General features: G+C 45.4%; 1 protein-coding gene across 1 annotated transcript in view; it reads right to left on the bottom strand.

Moving 5' to 3' along the window:
* Window positions 1-15,266, bottom strand: part of PRKCQ (protein kinase C theta) — a 45,773-nt gene that overhangs the window by 17,854 nt on the left and 12,653 nt on the right. The window contains exons 9-12 of the mRNA XM_050892745.1: window positions 14,500-14,609; window positions 12,675-12,798; window positions 9,887-10,062; window positions 7,196-7,369 (exon numbers count right to left, since the gene is read on the bottom strand). Coding sequence (XP_050748702.1) covers window positions 7,196-7,369; window positions 9,887-10,062; window positions 12,675-12,798; window positions 14,500-14,609 — 584 coding nt within the window. The remainder of the gene's footprint in view (window positions 1-7,195; window positions 7,370-9,886; window positions 10,063-12,674; window positions 12,799-14,499; window positions 14,610-15,266) is intronic.

Below are 15,266 nucleotides of genomic sequence, written 5' to 3'. Positions count from 1 at the left end.
CTACCAGGTGATGTAGAGTGGTATATAAACATTATTGAAAAGAAAGATGGCATCACTGACTTTTCTGCTCTGAGACTTGGAAGTTCCCCTTGCTTCTTACAAAGGTCAGTTGTCTGGAACAGCCCATGGAGAAAAACTGCTTGAGATCAGTCCTAAGTATGTCATTATGAGTAGCAAGATATAATCAAGCAGTGCAAGCTGCAACAAATTACTGGAGACAGCTTCCTAAGCCTGAGATCTACAGAGCCGTAGAACACGTTAAAAATGGGAAGCAGCAAAACCCATGCTTGAAACCACGGAAAATTCAACAGTGTGCTAGAGGTTAAAGGGTTTGAACAGCACAGAAGATGTGTTTGCAGACAGACTCCGACCTACGCTTCCTCTTGTCCTAGGAAAGTTATCTGATGGCTCCTGTCTGCTACTGCCAGGCTCTGAAGCCTGTCAGCACCTGCAGCAGGCGAGAGCGGGTTAAGTGGGTATTTCTCAAGATGTGGCAGCTGGGATGGCATGACTTTTTCATGCCCTTATCCCCTGCAATGGTCCTAGCTCAGGGATGTTAAGCAAACAAACAGGAACGCTGTTCCTCAGTGCTGAGACCTACACAGCTCTGAAGGAGGCTTGGGAAGAGCCCCTCACCTTTGCCCTGCCTGTCTGCCTTGCAGGCAGATGACAGATGACTTGCTGACTGCCCGTGAGAGCATCCTCGGGTAGCAAATGCTCAAGCCAAACTTCTGGTCACGGTTCCAGACTCACACACCAGAACAGAACAAGTCCGGTCTCATGGCAGAGTTTGGGGCCATCTTTTACAACCACAGAGCTCAAGGAGGACTGTAAAGACATTTCCTGCACTCAGTGAGGGACACTGTCCCAGGATAGCTGGCACAAGTTGTCTTGAGTACATCGATATATCAGCCATTCCCTACTTCTAGATCATCTTCCAGGGGCCTTCTCCATTGCAGCAGAGGGAAGATGACAAACCCCTCTGCGGGAGGATGAAGCGCTGCTCCTACAGCAGACAGAACCATACAACGTGGTGTTGTACAACACACAGTTAGACACATACAGGTGTACAACATGCACACAAAATAACACAGTTCCCTAGTTGAGTCAATCCTGCCAGGTGCTGAAAGACTTGATTACTGCAAGAATTTCTTGACCCATCAGTCCCTCAGTGCCTGTGCTGAGCTGAGCTCCTCTCTGCAGAGCCACCTGCTCCCTCTGCCTCTCCAGGACATGGCAGGGATGGAGTTAAACCAACCTGCTTCTGTTCTGCATGCAACTGCTGTGAGGATGAATAGTCACTATCAGAGATGCTTTCAACTTTATAAACAATGAGTATAAAGCAGGCAGCATTTAAATTGATCTTTTGAAGGTACATCCTATAACAGGCTCTTAAAATCCTCAAACCAGCTGGAAGCCCTCCAGAGCACTTTTCTGCAGAGATTTTCAGATTTTGTTTTCTTTGCATTTGAAAGCACCTGCCTACATACAAACACACAATTTAACACCATTTACTGAAGAGCAAAATTCTTCTTCCCAAGGCTTCCAGGAGGATGAACATCAGAATAATTAATGCTGCAGGACAGCGTGGCTTTACCCTTATTTAGAGCAGTTAGTTACCCTAACAAATGGCTCCAGGTGGAGAAGGCTCCTCGATGCAGATTAAGTGACCTAACCCTACTGCATGCCCATTGAATTAGGTTGGCCCTTGCCAAGAGAAAGGTTTGACACCATGCAATTCCTGCAGCTGAGTCTTGTCTCACATTTTCATGCAGCTCAGCCCAGCCCAGTCTGGTTGCTCACCCATGCTTCGGATTTATTTTATTTCATGGGATAGATGGGAGCCAAAGGCCTCTCAGCCCTTCTCCACCACACCACCCAGTGAGTGTTGCAATCCCATCACAGCATCCCATCCAGTGGGAAAGCAAACAATGCACGCACTCCTCACTGTGTCTACTCCCATGAGGAGCAGCTAACACAGGGTCACTCCTTGCTAGTAGGTGACCATAGGAGGTATTAACATTGCTGTTTGCACCATCTGGGGACGAGGGAAGCCAATTTGTTACAGATTAAAGCAAACTCAGGTTTAATTTTGTTCTCTGGTTTAAAGACTTTTTTTTTTTCCCTCTTGTGTAATATCAGTCTGTCTTCTGGAGATGGCAGCATTTCTTACAGCTGTCAAATAATTCAGTCCAGTCCCTGATCTCACGATTTATTTTTTGTTCTAATCTTTGCACTGTCAGCATTTTTGACTGCATGTTAAACGGCTCATTTGGGATGCTTAGCTTTGTGTGCCCATCTACTTGTTACAAAGCATATGAATATATTTATACACGTGTATAAAAATACGTATGTGTACATAAGGTGCAGAAACGGCTGTCAATAGCTCATTTCACTTGAGTTCTGAGATCCTAGGACTCTTCCTCACAGCTCAGAGCAGGCAGAGTGATAAATTCACAGTGGTAAACTGAGTTACTGTCAGCCCCGAAAGTGGCTTCCTCTATCAGTATTGGGTGGGAGCTTGGAAAGAGACTAGTTTTCCCAAGCCTGGATAAAAACTTCTGTGAAAATTAGAGCATAAAAAAAATTGCCAGACCAAAAACTAAACAAAAAGCAGTCAAATTTATGAAGCCTAAATATTTTACCAGCTGAAAAATAGGGAAAAAAGTAACATTTTTATTTTAAGAAGTCAACTTTTTTCAGGACAAAGAGCTGAGCAGCTACACTGCAGACTTTTAGAAATCCCAGGCAAAGCTGAATGCATTTTGAGTTGATTTTCCTCAGAGCTGGACAACAGGAAGGCAATTAGAATATGTGTATGGAACATGTCAATCACCTATCACTTAAAAAAACCATGCTTGTGAGCTGGACCCCTCTTTCCCTTGCCAATACACTCCACCTGTTCACACCACATGGGCTGACACCACCTAGGAGTGTCTTGTAAAGACTTCATATTTTTGATGTTATAATTACAGCTGCTCACACCTTCTCTGGCAGAACCTTGTTGAAATCCCAAAGCTCTGCTGAGACGCTGCTATTTCTACTGAACCATGTTGAAATTTTGGCCAGGATTGAATGAGACCTTGCCAGTTTTCCTGCCTGCTGGTTGCAAGAGGCAAAATCCTCAAAGCCTCCCTAAACTTCCCAATTCTTCCCCAACTTTCCCATCAGCTGGTTCAAATTTGGCCAACTAGCCTTGAATCAAATGCTTCCAGGCTGATGTATCCCCCCAAAATACTAGGAGGATGGAGACCTAGAAACCTTGCACCTTCAAGATCACGTCTCCCAAATGGCTGAACACTAAGGCGTGGGAAGGTTTGTACAAGGGAGAAGGATGGTTTGTAGAAGGGAAAAATCACTGCATTGCCTTGTACTCTCTTCTTTAGCCTTCCTTCCTGGTCAATGCCAAAACTAGGATGCTAGCTAGAAAGACATCTGGTCTGACCTCACAGGACACCTCATTTTGTGACCAGCACACTGCGTTTTGTTTCGTACATCCAATATTTTGTTGTGTTTCAGTGGTTCAGCGGTGCTAGAAGTCAAGGCTTGCAACCTCACCACCCTGTAGGATGACTTCTCCTGCAATGCATCAGCATCCTGCAGCTGTGCTGTGGCCAGAGAGGAGCCTGCATTGCCTGGGAAGGGCATGTGGGTCTGATCCAGGGCTGCTCAGAAGGTCCGTGGCACAACCAGGCAGTGGAGCTGAACATCAAACGGGTGTGAAACGCACGTGTGCCAACCCACACGGTCTGATTCAGGTCAAATAATTTAGCCCTGTCCCTCTAACAGCAAGATAAAGATGGAAGAAAACTGAAATTGCCCTTGGAAAATTTTGCAGGAATTGCAGTTTCCTCCGAGGAGATATTTTAATGACAAATTTCCTGAAAATACTCCTGGAAAACACTTCAGAGCCTAAGAATTTTTAAATTAGGATCACACCCCTTATTTACAATCCTTTTCTCCTTCCTGCCAAGAGATTTTAAAGTCAGTATTAAGCACATTAAAACAACAGAGCATGTGAAAATGGCTCACCACCAGGACTTTGAAAAGATATAATACATTAGTAAAGCAGAAAAGAAATGTTTCTGTAACATTAGCTTTTAAATTGCAAAAAAGATTACTTCTCTTTTGGGTTGAGATAGTCTTGTGTGTTGCTATTTTGTGCTACAAGCCAAAATGCCTCAAGACTTAATTTGCATTTAGGTAAAGTGAGTGAATAAAAACTTGGTCAATGAAGTAAAGAATCAGTTAGAAACAAAAGTGACTTTCAAAAAGGGAAAGCCTATTTGTATCACAGAAGATCAGTGAAATACAAAATAAGAATGAAACATAAGCACTGGGATGCTAGTCACTGTTTTGGCATTACTAATTTTGGGATTTCACAGAATTATAAACATGTTTTTCCTCCTCTTTAACATAACAGTGTCCCTTTAAATCTAATACAACAGAATAGCTCTCTGAGCTTGTTGTTAAAATTCACACCATATAATTATGTCAGCTGAATATCTGGCTACAAAGATTATTGCAGTAAAATAAAACAGTCAAGTTCAAAAACAGACTGGGAAAAAAAACCCCATGCGCTTGAATTTATTCTCATGTAGCAAAACATGACAAGTATTCTGAGTTTCGAAAGCACTGATCGTTCAGCCTCTGCAGGAATAAAAAGGAGCATTAGGTGCCCGGTGCCCACAGAAACCTGTCTGAAGGGCTGTCAAGCTTTATATATTTGAGCATTCACTGATTATCTGGGTTGAGGCCAGGAAGAAACTCATCCCAGAGCTCAGAGAACTGTCAACAGATTATATGGCTTTTTTTCACCTCTGGAGACATGGCAACTACTGAGGTTCTTGTTTCAGTGTAGGAATATTCCTGGTTTTACTGTCCTTTGCAGAGGCACTCAGTACGTGAAGCAGCTCAGAAACCTTGCAAGCCAAAACATTAGGGATTCAGAAAGGCATTGACACATGCATTTCTGTTTGAAACTACCTATCTATCCAGTGAAAGCTTAAAAAAAAAAAAAAAAAAAAATCAATTTTTCAACCGAAAATTCAAGTTTTCAATATTAAAGTCCAGAGAGGGACTCTACACAGCAGTGCCCTGGCTTCTAAAATGATTGCTCTAAAGGATATTACAACTGAACCATGCTGTCCTTTGAGCCGTGAAAGACTGTCCATGGCTTGTCACAGCTCTCCTGCTCTGAATGACTTTCACGCATTGAGCGATCGCCGCTTGGCTTGCAAAGGTCAGAGGAGAAAAACATAAGCTAGAAATCAATCACAGCCCAGAGCAGCTTTGGCCTGGGCAGCCACATTCCAGCTTCTCTGTGAACTTGAGGGCAAAATGGAGAGATCAAATAACTTTAAAGGGGCAATGTTGACTTGGGATGAGATGGATAGAGATTCTTTCTGTATGTCAAGAGGGCAATACTCTGACACTGCCCATAAGACAGCGTAGGAAAAGATCACTTGGGTTTTTGAGCCTGGCATCCATGAATTTTTCAGGCACTCATTGCTTTTCCATCCTGCAGGTTTTCCTTGCCTCAGCCACAGCTGGAAGCACAGTCCTCCCCTTAAATGGTCAGTAAATCCCATCCGGCTCCAGGCATGACTCCATTCGGTCTCTCATCTGTTTGCTGTGGTCTCATGAGGGAGGTGGACACTTGCATGCATGCACTGCCTGACACCAGAGCTGCAGACTGCCACTGCAGTATCCATCCCGAACCTGACCTCCAGCTTCCAGACCAGGGCTGGACCAGGCTGGACCACAGACAACACGGTTCTGCTGCTGCATGCAAGTCAGCCGCTGGCATCAGTCAACATCCCCTTGGGCACCTGGTGTTACAGGCACCACAAGCAGCTCTCCTGGAGTATAAGCTCCCCCGTAGAGCTGTGACTGTTGTGAATATTTTGTCTTTTTAATTAAGTCTTGATTTTCTTTGCTTTTGGAGTTGGGTCATTTATAGTCTCCTCTGAAATCTAGCCCCCAAAAAAGGGAATTAATTCCTTTCCTCTTCCAGGCAAGGATCCATTCCCAGGACATGCTGTCCTCACTGACAGTCCTGAAGGGGTTAAACATGAATGCCTGGGCTCAGTGTCACATTGTCTACGGCAGTTCCCAGACGTTCCCTGTTATAAATTTAATCTGTCTTTAAACAGGTGCCGCATCCCACGGGTGACTGGGATATACCGCAGAGGTTATACTTGTTTCTCCTGACCCTGCAGAAGCAGCAAGCCTCTCACTGAGCAGGTCCCAACCTGACACCGCGCAGTGTTTTGTGTCACTAAATCCTGGGACTGAGCAGGGACTGGGAGCGTCCTAACAAAACCCTGAACAAGCAGCCTTGAGAGAGTGATGTTGCTCTCAATTCGAGCTCAGGGATAGCAAGCATCTCTCAGGAGTGGTTTGAGTAGCTTGGACAGGCAAGACAATCTCTCAAATTTCCTTCCATCATTTCTTTCTATGCCTTGTGTGTATTTTAGTGTTAAGATGATTGGTTGTGGCTGTAGAAAAGGCTCTGGAAAACTAATCAGTTGGTGGTTTGTTGCCATGTAGGGCCATGAAGATATATACGTTACTTAAATGTCACTTTAATTTTGGTTTGGAGTCCTAAGCGGGATTTCAGGTGAAGATGCTTTGTGCTGCCTTTCTGAACTGCAGTCTTCACCACCAGTGGTCCTGCACGAACTAGGAAGAGTCTGATGCAATTTAACAGTAACTGGGGGCAAAGAAGATTCCCAAAGTGAATGACAGCATGTTTATTCTCCATAACCAGAGTTTCTTGAGTTAGCTCTGATCCAGGCTAGTCACTGCAGCATACTGCTTCATGGTCCAAGAAGTTCAGATAACACTAGTGTGGGCACATCTGCACCCTGGCTGTGGATGGGGCCTTTGCACATCCTCAGCCCAGGGTACCAGGACATAAATTTTAATAGTGGGTCTCTGCATAGCTACCTCAATCGGTCTTGGATGACATAATCCTCAAATGCCCCTCCCCGACCCCAGGTTAACATGGGGAAGGCAGATGAGCTTTCTGGAGCCACTTCGCAAGTGGTTAACCTGAAGACCCCTTCCCTTAGCACCACTTCATGTCCAAGCTATTCCCTAACATCTAGCAGACTTAAGGACTTCACCAAGTATCCGTGTTTCAGCAAAGCATCCTTAGACCGTGGAGGAAGGTGACAGATCCTTGTCTTACCTTGGTCTGGAACGTACAGAAGACGTGAGTCAGGAATGGGTGCTCCCAAGCTAAGGAGAGGACTCTCTTCTCCACCATCGTACATTCAACGTCATCATCCATCAGCACCACATCCTTCTTCAGGGCTTTCACGGCGAAATATTGGTCTGTGCTCTTCAGCTCGGCGAGGAACACCTAGGGTGGAAAGAGCTGCTCAGAAAAAGCGATGCTTTTCTCTCAGAGCTGGCAACACAGCCATGTGAGGATGGGAGCTGAGCTCTGGGGAATTCACTAGGGTAGACCTTAAAAAAGGTGATGTTTAAGGCCCATTTCTGCCATTAAGACTTTGTAGACTTTGAGTTTGTTCCCCACACCCAGAATAGTTTTATGAAGCTGAACCCCGGGAAAGGATGAGAAGGTCTTGGTGATTACAAAAGCAGGGGCTACATGCCCATATGGACAGGACATGTCAGAGCGCCAAACATTTCTGATAACAGAAACCATCTTTATGCAAATGCTCAAGAGATACGTTTCCTGTTTTCCGACTTCAAATAACAAAACATAGAATATTGCTTTGTCAACATGTGAAATGCAAATGCCCTACACCAGATCCTCAGCAGGTGTAAACTGATGTCCACCAGTAGTTAGACTGTTCTATATCAGATGTGGCTTTCTCCCCTTCCTCCCAGTTAGCAGGAGGCCTGAGCAAAGAGGCTGGGTCCCCCATGCTTCTGCAGGACTTCTTCTCTGAGAACAGCAAAACACATCCCAGAGGAGTTAGGACCTCTTTCTATTTTTATGGGCAGGGAAAATGAGACACGGAGCAGCAGAGGAGGGTTTTCTAGAGACCACAGAGCAAAGAAGTCTCTGCTGGAAGGCAGTGCCAGTCCTGATCTTTACGCTAATAGCCCGTCGACAGTGTTTCCCATGGACTGAATAAATACGTAAGATTCATCAAAGAGATCTTTGAAGTTCTCTACCAGACACTATTTACTGAGTAAGCTCAGACATGTTTTAGCCCTGACAAAAGTTTTATTTACCCTTTTGGCTACTGCTGCATTTCACTTTGTAGCACTAGACAGAGAGTAGAGCCTAGAGCCTCCCTCTGTCTCTGCAGTGAATGACCAGAAATGCTAACAGTGCTGATGCTGCAGGCACCCTTTTTTACCCTCATTTTTGTGCCAGGCACTGCTCTTCTGGGGAAACTGGGGAATGCAGTACATTTGTGGCTCGTCCTGTGACTTCCAAGGTGCAGGCAGGCAATGCTAGACCTCATGCAGAGGGGGCTTCCTCACGGGTCTGGCCCTCAACCTCCCTGGTCCGGGCAGAGCTGGAGAGACCCCTCAGGCACTGAGATCTGCACACCCTGTCCGCTCTACGGGGAAGTGAATCTCGCTCCAAGCAAATAAGGGCACTAGGAGCAGCACCTACACAGGAAACTTGTGGGTGAGGTTTGTTGCAGAAGGGCATGAAATAGCCCATCCTCTCCACACCCACATGGTGTACTGCAGAGAGATGCAGACACTGGCAGGCTTGGAGAGCCCATGCTAACACAGGGGGCTGAAGCAAGGTACAGAATCTGCTTCAATGGAGGTATTCAAGACTTGGCTAGACAAACCCCCGAGCAACCTCATCTGATTAGACCTGTTTTGAGCAGCAGGTTGGATTAGACGACCTCCAGAGGTCCCTTCCTTCCAATGTAAATGTTTCTATGACACCTATAATCTTGAGTCCGGGTTAGTCTGGGCTGTGGATTTTGGGGTATTCTGGCTTAGCTCTAACTGAGATGCCTCAGCTCTGCTTCCCATGCAAACTGTAGACATGCCAAGTATTTTCAAGTATGGAAAGCCAACACAGCAAATATTTCACCAGTTTAAGAACTGGCTGCAGCAATTGCTCCAGCTCACTTAGCAGGCGAAAAGCAGCCCTTCCTTAAGGCACAGTTTCCACCTTAGAAAGACGTGGGATCTGAGCAATGCAATACATAATGATACTCATTCTCCTTATTGGCTGTGAAAACACAATGGTGAGTTCCTCTGAAATTGCTTCATGCAGCTCTGCACTGGCACTGAATAACACGAGTCCCCTTCCAGGGGACATCTGCAAGAAGGAGGAACAATCCACAATTCATCAAGATTAATGAATCCACTGAAAACAGGTGGTTCTTGTTTCAAAAGCACAAATTCTTGGCTGTTGCAAGCACAAATTCTTGTTGCTTTATGCTCCAGCATAGATCGGAGCTGGGAAACAGCAGTCAGCATTCCCAGCTGGGGACCTGCTGCTCTGGAGAGGGGAGGTGATCCACACTCAACTTTTCAGCTAATGCTTCCGCCTCCCTCCGAGCTTGCTCAGCTAAGTTGGCCGGAGTAGCTGCATGAAGGGGGACAGCACAGAGATCTTTCCCACCAGCAATCTGTGGATGCCCAGGCCCCGTCAACCTGCACAGAAGGGGAAGTTGCAGCTTTACTTGGCTGCTTTCCTCTCCTGTCATGGGCAATCATGAGACAGCAAACTAACGGGGCAGAGGGAAGGGCAAGATCTTTGTCTTAGGCAAGGAGAAGACCGAGTTCAAGACTCAGCCATGCCAGAGCAAGGGTTCTTTGAGGGCTTGGAGATGTTTTTTGCTAAGTGGCCTTCAAACCACATGCTATTTAGTGCCATAATAAGCAATATGCAGACCTATGCAGTGGCAGCTAGTCCCCTGATGCTTACCTTGCCAAAACTGCCCTTCCCCAGCATCTTGTGCAGGACAAAATCTTCGATGGTTAGTTTTAGCTGCACTTGGTGCTCTTCCTGCTCCTGGGGCTGTTCTCCCAAGTCTGACTCTATTAGAGACTCCCCCTTCACTGTGCCCTCCACCGGAGTCTCCCAGGAGATGCCCTGTGGCTCTGCAACACACACCAAAGCATTCAAATAAACCCCTGGAAATGAGCAGAAAATCCCCAGCACCCTTAAAGGTATTGTGTTTAGAGTTTTAAAAGGGTATTTCAAATAAATGGAAATGTGGTGGCCACGTCTTCTCAGTAGTCTGGCTCTGCTCCCACATTGCTTTCTCTCCTGAGGCAATTTTACTCCAGTGTAACTCCACCTTCTTCAGTGGCATTACTCCCACTTTACAAACTCCTTCATCTGTCTTTCTGTTTTATGGCAGCAAAACATGACCACACCCTTCATTTCTGGCCACCTGTGTTCTTCATTCCTTTTTGCTGGCTGCCGTTATGATGTGGTCCCATTTTTGCGAGGCCTTTTCAAGACCCTTGGCAAAGCCAGCATGTCAAAAGATGGGACAGCATTTTCATATTGGGTCCCTGCTCCAGATGTGAAGCTCTGATCAAGTACTCCAGCTGTCCTGGGGTGGAACTACTCAGAGTTTCTTCAATACTCCATTCACTTGTACATGGACTTCTAAGAGATTCTGTCCCTTACTGGATTTATCCCATGTACTCAAGTGCACATTTGCTGTACTGTCCTAAATTGCTGAACAGCAAGAACATTACTCAGCAGACAAACAGACCCACAGCTAAATCAGATTTGAAATCATTTTGGGCTTTACTGATTCACATCAGCATAGCCAGTTCTACTTGTACAAAAGAAAGAAAATAAGCACAGATGGAGACATCATTTATTTACCCTTGGGGGCAAAAGGGCACTGTCCCCTTAGCTCAGATGGTACCAAAACCAGCCTTTGAGGCTCAGTAGCCTGGTGCTGCACAGTATCAAACCCAGAACACTGGTATAATGTGGCTTTGCTGTGTTTTAACCAGTTGCCTTCTGACATTTTGCTCTAGGTCCAGTTTCCAGGATATTATCTCCACACAGGGCAGTATTAACTTGCATTGAGGAGGTGGATGATGGTGGAGCCTGGGCTCTCAGCTCGACCTTTGGTTAGGGTTGGAGCTGAGGATCCACTGTCCCAGTCCTTGCTAGGTTTAAGTATTGACTCACTTGTATTCTTCTTTTTATCCCTCCCTTTTCTGGTAGATGCATTTTAAAGCTTGTGGGAGGCAGAAAAACATTGTGTCGGTGCCATCCTAGGTCTGCTGCAGTTACAGTACAGTGCTTGGAGGGGCACCATGAACCGTGAAGCTGGAGGGGTCCTGAAATGACCTTTTCCGTGGGCCACATGGGTCTAATGAAAGATGGTGACATTTTTGCTCCTAATATCCAGAGTTCTGTGACTCAAGCACAAAGCAGACAAACAAGGGACCTCCCCAGGAGACTGTTATTTTTGTTTTAGGCCACTGAGCCCTGTCGTGGTTTAACCCCAGCCGGTAGCTAAGCACCACGCAGCTGCTCGCTTACTCCCCCCCACCCCTGGGATGGGGGAAGAGAATCAGGAAAAAAACCTCGTGAGTTGAGATAAAGACAGTTTAATAGGACAGAAAGGAAGGAAAAACAATGATAATGATAATAATAATATGACAACAGTAATACTAAAAGAATTAAACTATACAAAGCAAGTGGTGCACAATGCAATTGCTCACCACTCATGGACCGATGCTCAGTTACTTCCCGAGCCGCGATCCGCCCCTCCCAGCCAGCTCCCCCAGTTTATATACTGGGCATGATGTCATACGGTATGGAATAGCTCTTTGGCCAGTTTGGGTCAGCTGTCCTGGCAGTGTCCCCTCCCAGCTTCTTGTGCCCCTCCAGCCTTCTTGCTGGCTGGGCATGAGAAGCTGCAAAATCCTTGCCTTAGTATAAACACTACTTAGCAACAACTAAAAACATCAGTGTGTTATCAACATTATTTTCCTACTAAATCCAAAACACAGCACTATACCAGCTACTAGGAAGAAAATTAACTCTGTCCTAGCTGAAACCAGGACAGCCCCTAGCAGCTTTGTCCAAGGCTGTTAATCAACAGTCTTCCCCAATCTCTCATTCACCCTCCTAAAAGTCTGCTTTTGTATCACAGAGGGCTGTGAACACCTAGATCAGCTCCTGGGTGAATGAAGTGGGAATCTGTCAATGGTTTTCAAAGGTACTGGATGTCAATCCTTACCCAAAAATATGAAATCAGAAAGAGAATTGGCCATGGCGATCAGAAGGATTCCCAATCTCTTGTTTAGAGCTTGGTTTCTCTTTAAAGTTCTCAGATTTTCCAGTCTACAAGTCCCAAGAAGGGAATAAACACATTATTGCCAGGTGGTATGAGGTATGCTCAAGTACCCGGTCAGAAAGAGAGTTTAGGGGTTAGGTGAATGAGTGGTGTTGGTGTCTCATGTCACCAGAGGCTGGAATGGCATGGGGGAAGTGCAGGTTTATAGAGAAGAAAGGACCCAGGTTGGGATCCAGGGTATCTGCCATGCCCAAGCGATGTGGCTGGGAAGAGTTATTGATATCCTTGAATGAGAAAGGCTATGCCTTGCTCTAGGTTGGAAAGATGCAGGAAAGATTCACTGGCTAATAAATTCCCCACCCTTGTCCCCTCCACCTAACCATGTACAAAACAAAAAATTAATGAAGCCTGGCGCCCCATATCACTAGGGGAAACTACCTTTTTTTCCTGTTGTAGATGCTGGCACTGCCTGAAGTGGTGTTACCTCCTTCACAGGAACTGGGAAACCAATTTCAAGAGGTCCATCCCTGGAGATCTGTTCAGTGTCACGCTGACAGCGAGCCTGGATTGCAGAAAACAGCAAACGACTTTTGAGCCAAATATCACGTTCTGAGTTTATGGACACTGCGGCTTCTTAAGTGTGACTGTCACACAAGCCAAGATCTAGAAGAGGTCTTTGCTTATGAAAAGAGCATCGCTGTACCTAACTTTTAGGGGTTTGGTAACCTAGAGGAACCCACAGCCTTCAGCAAGGCTTCTTATGAGATGTGTGTGGGTGTTAACAGGTGTTTGTACCGCTAATATAGAGATCCCCCATTTTGCACAGGGGTCTGAGTCCCTGGCCATGCACACAGAGAGCATTTTAGTTAACAGCTTCCTTCCTAATAGTTCTCTTTGAAGGGAAATCTGAAAAAATACTAGAGGCTGGATCATATTGTAGCCTCACCCCTGTACAGTGTCTGGACGTCACTCTGAAGAACTCCTTGTCCCAGGATGTTGCAGAAGGTAAAAGTTTGTCTGGATTCAAGGGTGGTGAGACAAAAGCATGAAAGAGAAATCCTCTGAGGGCTACTAAACACTGGGACTCCAGCTATGGCTCAAGAAGTCCCCCAAACCGAAATTTCTGGAGATTAAAAGAGTATTTTGGGGAAAGTATCTAGAGTTTGCCCTCTTCACTACTCAATGGTGACCCAAAGTATACAGTGCAAGGAGCTGTAGAGAGACAGCAGGTAGGAAACAGAGAAACAAAAGCAGAAAAAACTCCTCTTTGGAGGTTTGGCAGCACTACCTATTGCACAGAGCTGAGAAATATGCAGAGCTAAACCTGGTAGATAGCCCCTCAGGAAGGTATTGATGGAAAAACACCTGTTGTATGGGTGAAGATGTCGCGTTGGGATATTTGAGGAACCTAAATATGGAGAACTGGGTACCTATGGATTTTGTCCCTCTCTGAGGTTACTCAAGAGCTGAGAGTTGTCCTAACAATTCTGATTTTGAACTAATATCTCTAAATTCTTTTATGGCTTTGGGCTTGTGATAACCTATTTTTCCTTCTTTTTAATTCAATTTTCTGTGTTCATACACTGTTTATATGACAGTAGTATCTTGATCCTCTCCTCAGGGCTCATGTCTCTTCATAAGAGTCCCTGATCTGGGGAGTTTCATTCCAAACAGATCAGAGACTCACAGCAGAAATTGCTAAGTGACAACCATGGAGCAACGCAGTGACAGCAAAAGGACCCAAACCAAGTTCCACTCACTCTGCCTTGGACCCTGTTACACAACCTCAGTTACAAACATAACGTAACTACAGCCGTACCGAATTGGGCAAGAGTCCATCCAGGTCCTATCCTGTCTGCAACGGAGGTCAAGTAGATACCAGGTAAAGATATAAGAAGAGTGGAGGCATGCAAAGTCATCTCCTCAGAATATTCTCCCTATCTCCAGAGATATGTGTCTCAGAGATTTCCTGATTCAAAGGCAGTGTTTTTCTATTAACAGAATTAATTATTCTATTAATCCTGAATAGATTTCTCTTCCATGAACACTGGACATTGTCACCTGAACCCATGAAAACTTTTGGCCTCCAGAAATAGCTGCAATGAGTTCAGCTACCTATTCCATGAAGGACCCATTTCCTATTCTTTGCTTTGAACTTGTTACCCACAGTGCTCCACTCCATGCCCTTATTTCTTGCACTGAAACAAACATTGAATAATCGATCTTCCTTCCTCCAGGTCACTCACAGCTTAAAAGTATTTACCTGCTGGGTGCTCTCTATCATTGCCAGAGCTTCGGCCATTAGTTTCTGGTTAACTCCACAAAGGTTTGCTACTTTTGTCTGGCACTTGTGATGGACATTCATGCCACATGCTGAAAGAAAGAACAAGAGGTGTCAGGACAACAAAGGATAGCTAAACTGTAAAGGGTTTGACATTAGATTGGGCAGGAACATGAGCTGCTGTTGGCCAAGGGCAGAGACCAGCTATGTAAACGGCTCAAAGCCTGGGCACCATTTATGTCTCATGAGATGGCACTCAGGTCATTTTTTGGTTCTCTATGGAGACAAAGTTTTTTCATGTCTTCTTCCGGGCAAAAGGTTGCATTTCAACATCCATCAGCCTTTGCAGCTACAGGCTTTCAAAACTCCACAGTCTATCAGCTCATAGATAAACCACAATCACAGAACAGGATCTCCCCGTTGGTACAGGATTATGAAGATGGTGAAGTGTCTTGGGTCTGCCTGATAGTGGAAATAGGGCATGAAAGTTGATACTAGGAGTGATTTTGGAAGATCCGCAGTGTCACTGAGATATTCTTTGCTTCTCTGGGAACTGAATCTTCAGCCTTGTGGACCACATATCTTTCTATATGCTGACAGTGGTCCTCCTCCTTGAAGCATGATTATCCTTGAAGGATGGTCCTCTTGACCACTCCTTCACCACCCTGGACGCCACCACATACAGGTCTCATAGACAAACGTGATAAATGAGATTTGGCTCTTTAGATTGCAACTCTCTAAAGGCAACA

The sequence above is a fragment of the Gymnogyps californianus genome, chromosome 1, assembly GCF_018139145.2.
Source record: "Gymnogyps californianus isolate 813 chromosome 1, ASM1813914v2, whole genome shotgun sequence".
NCBI classification, from domain to species: domain Eukaryota; kingdom Metazoa; phylum Chordata; class Aves; order Accipitriformes; family Cathartidae; genus Gymnogyps; species Gymnogyps californianus.
The sequence above is the reverse complement of the archived record's forward strand: the minus strand, read 5'-3'. Positions and strand labels throughout refer to the sequence as shown.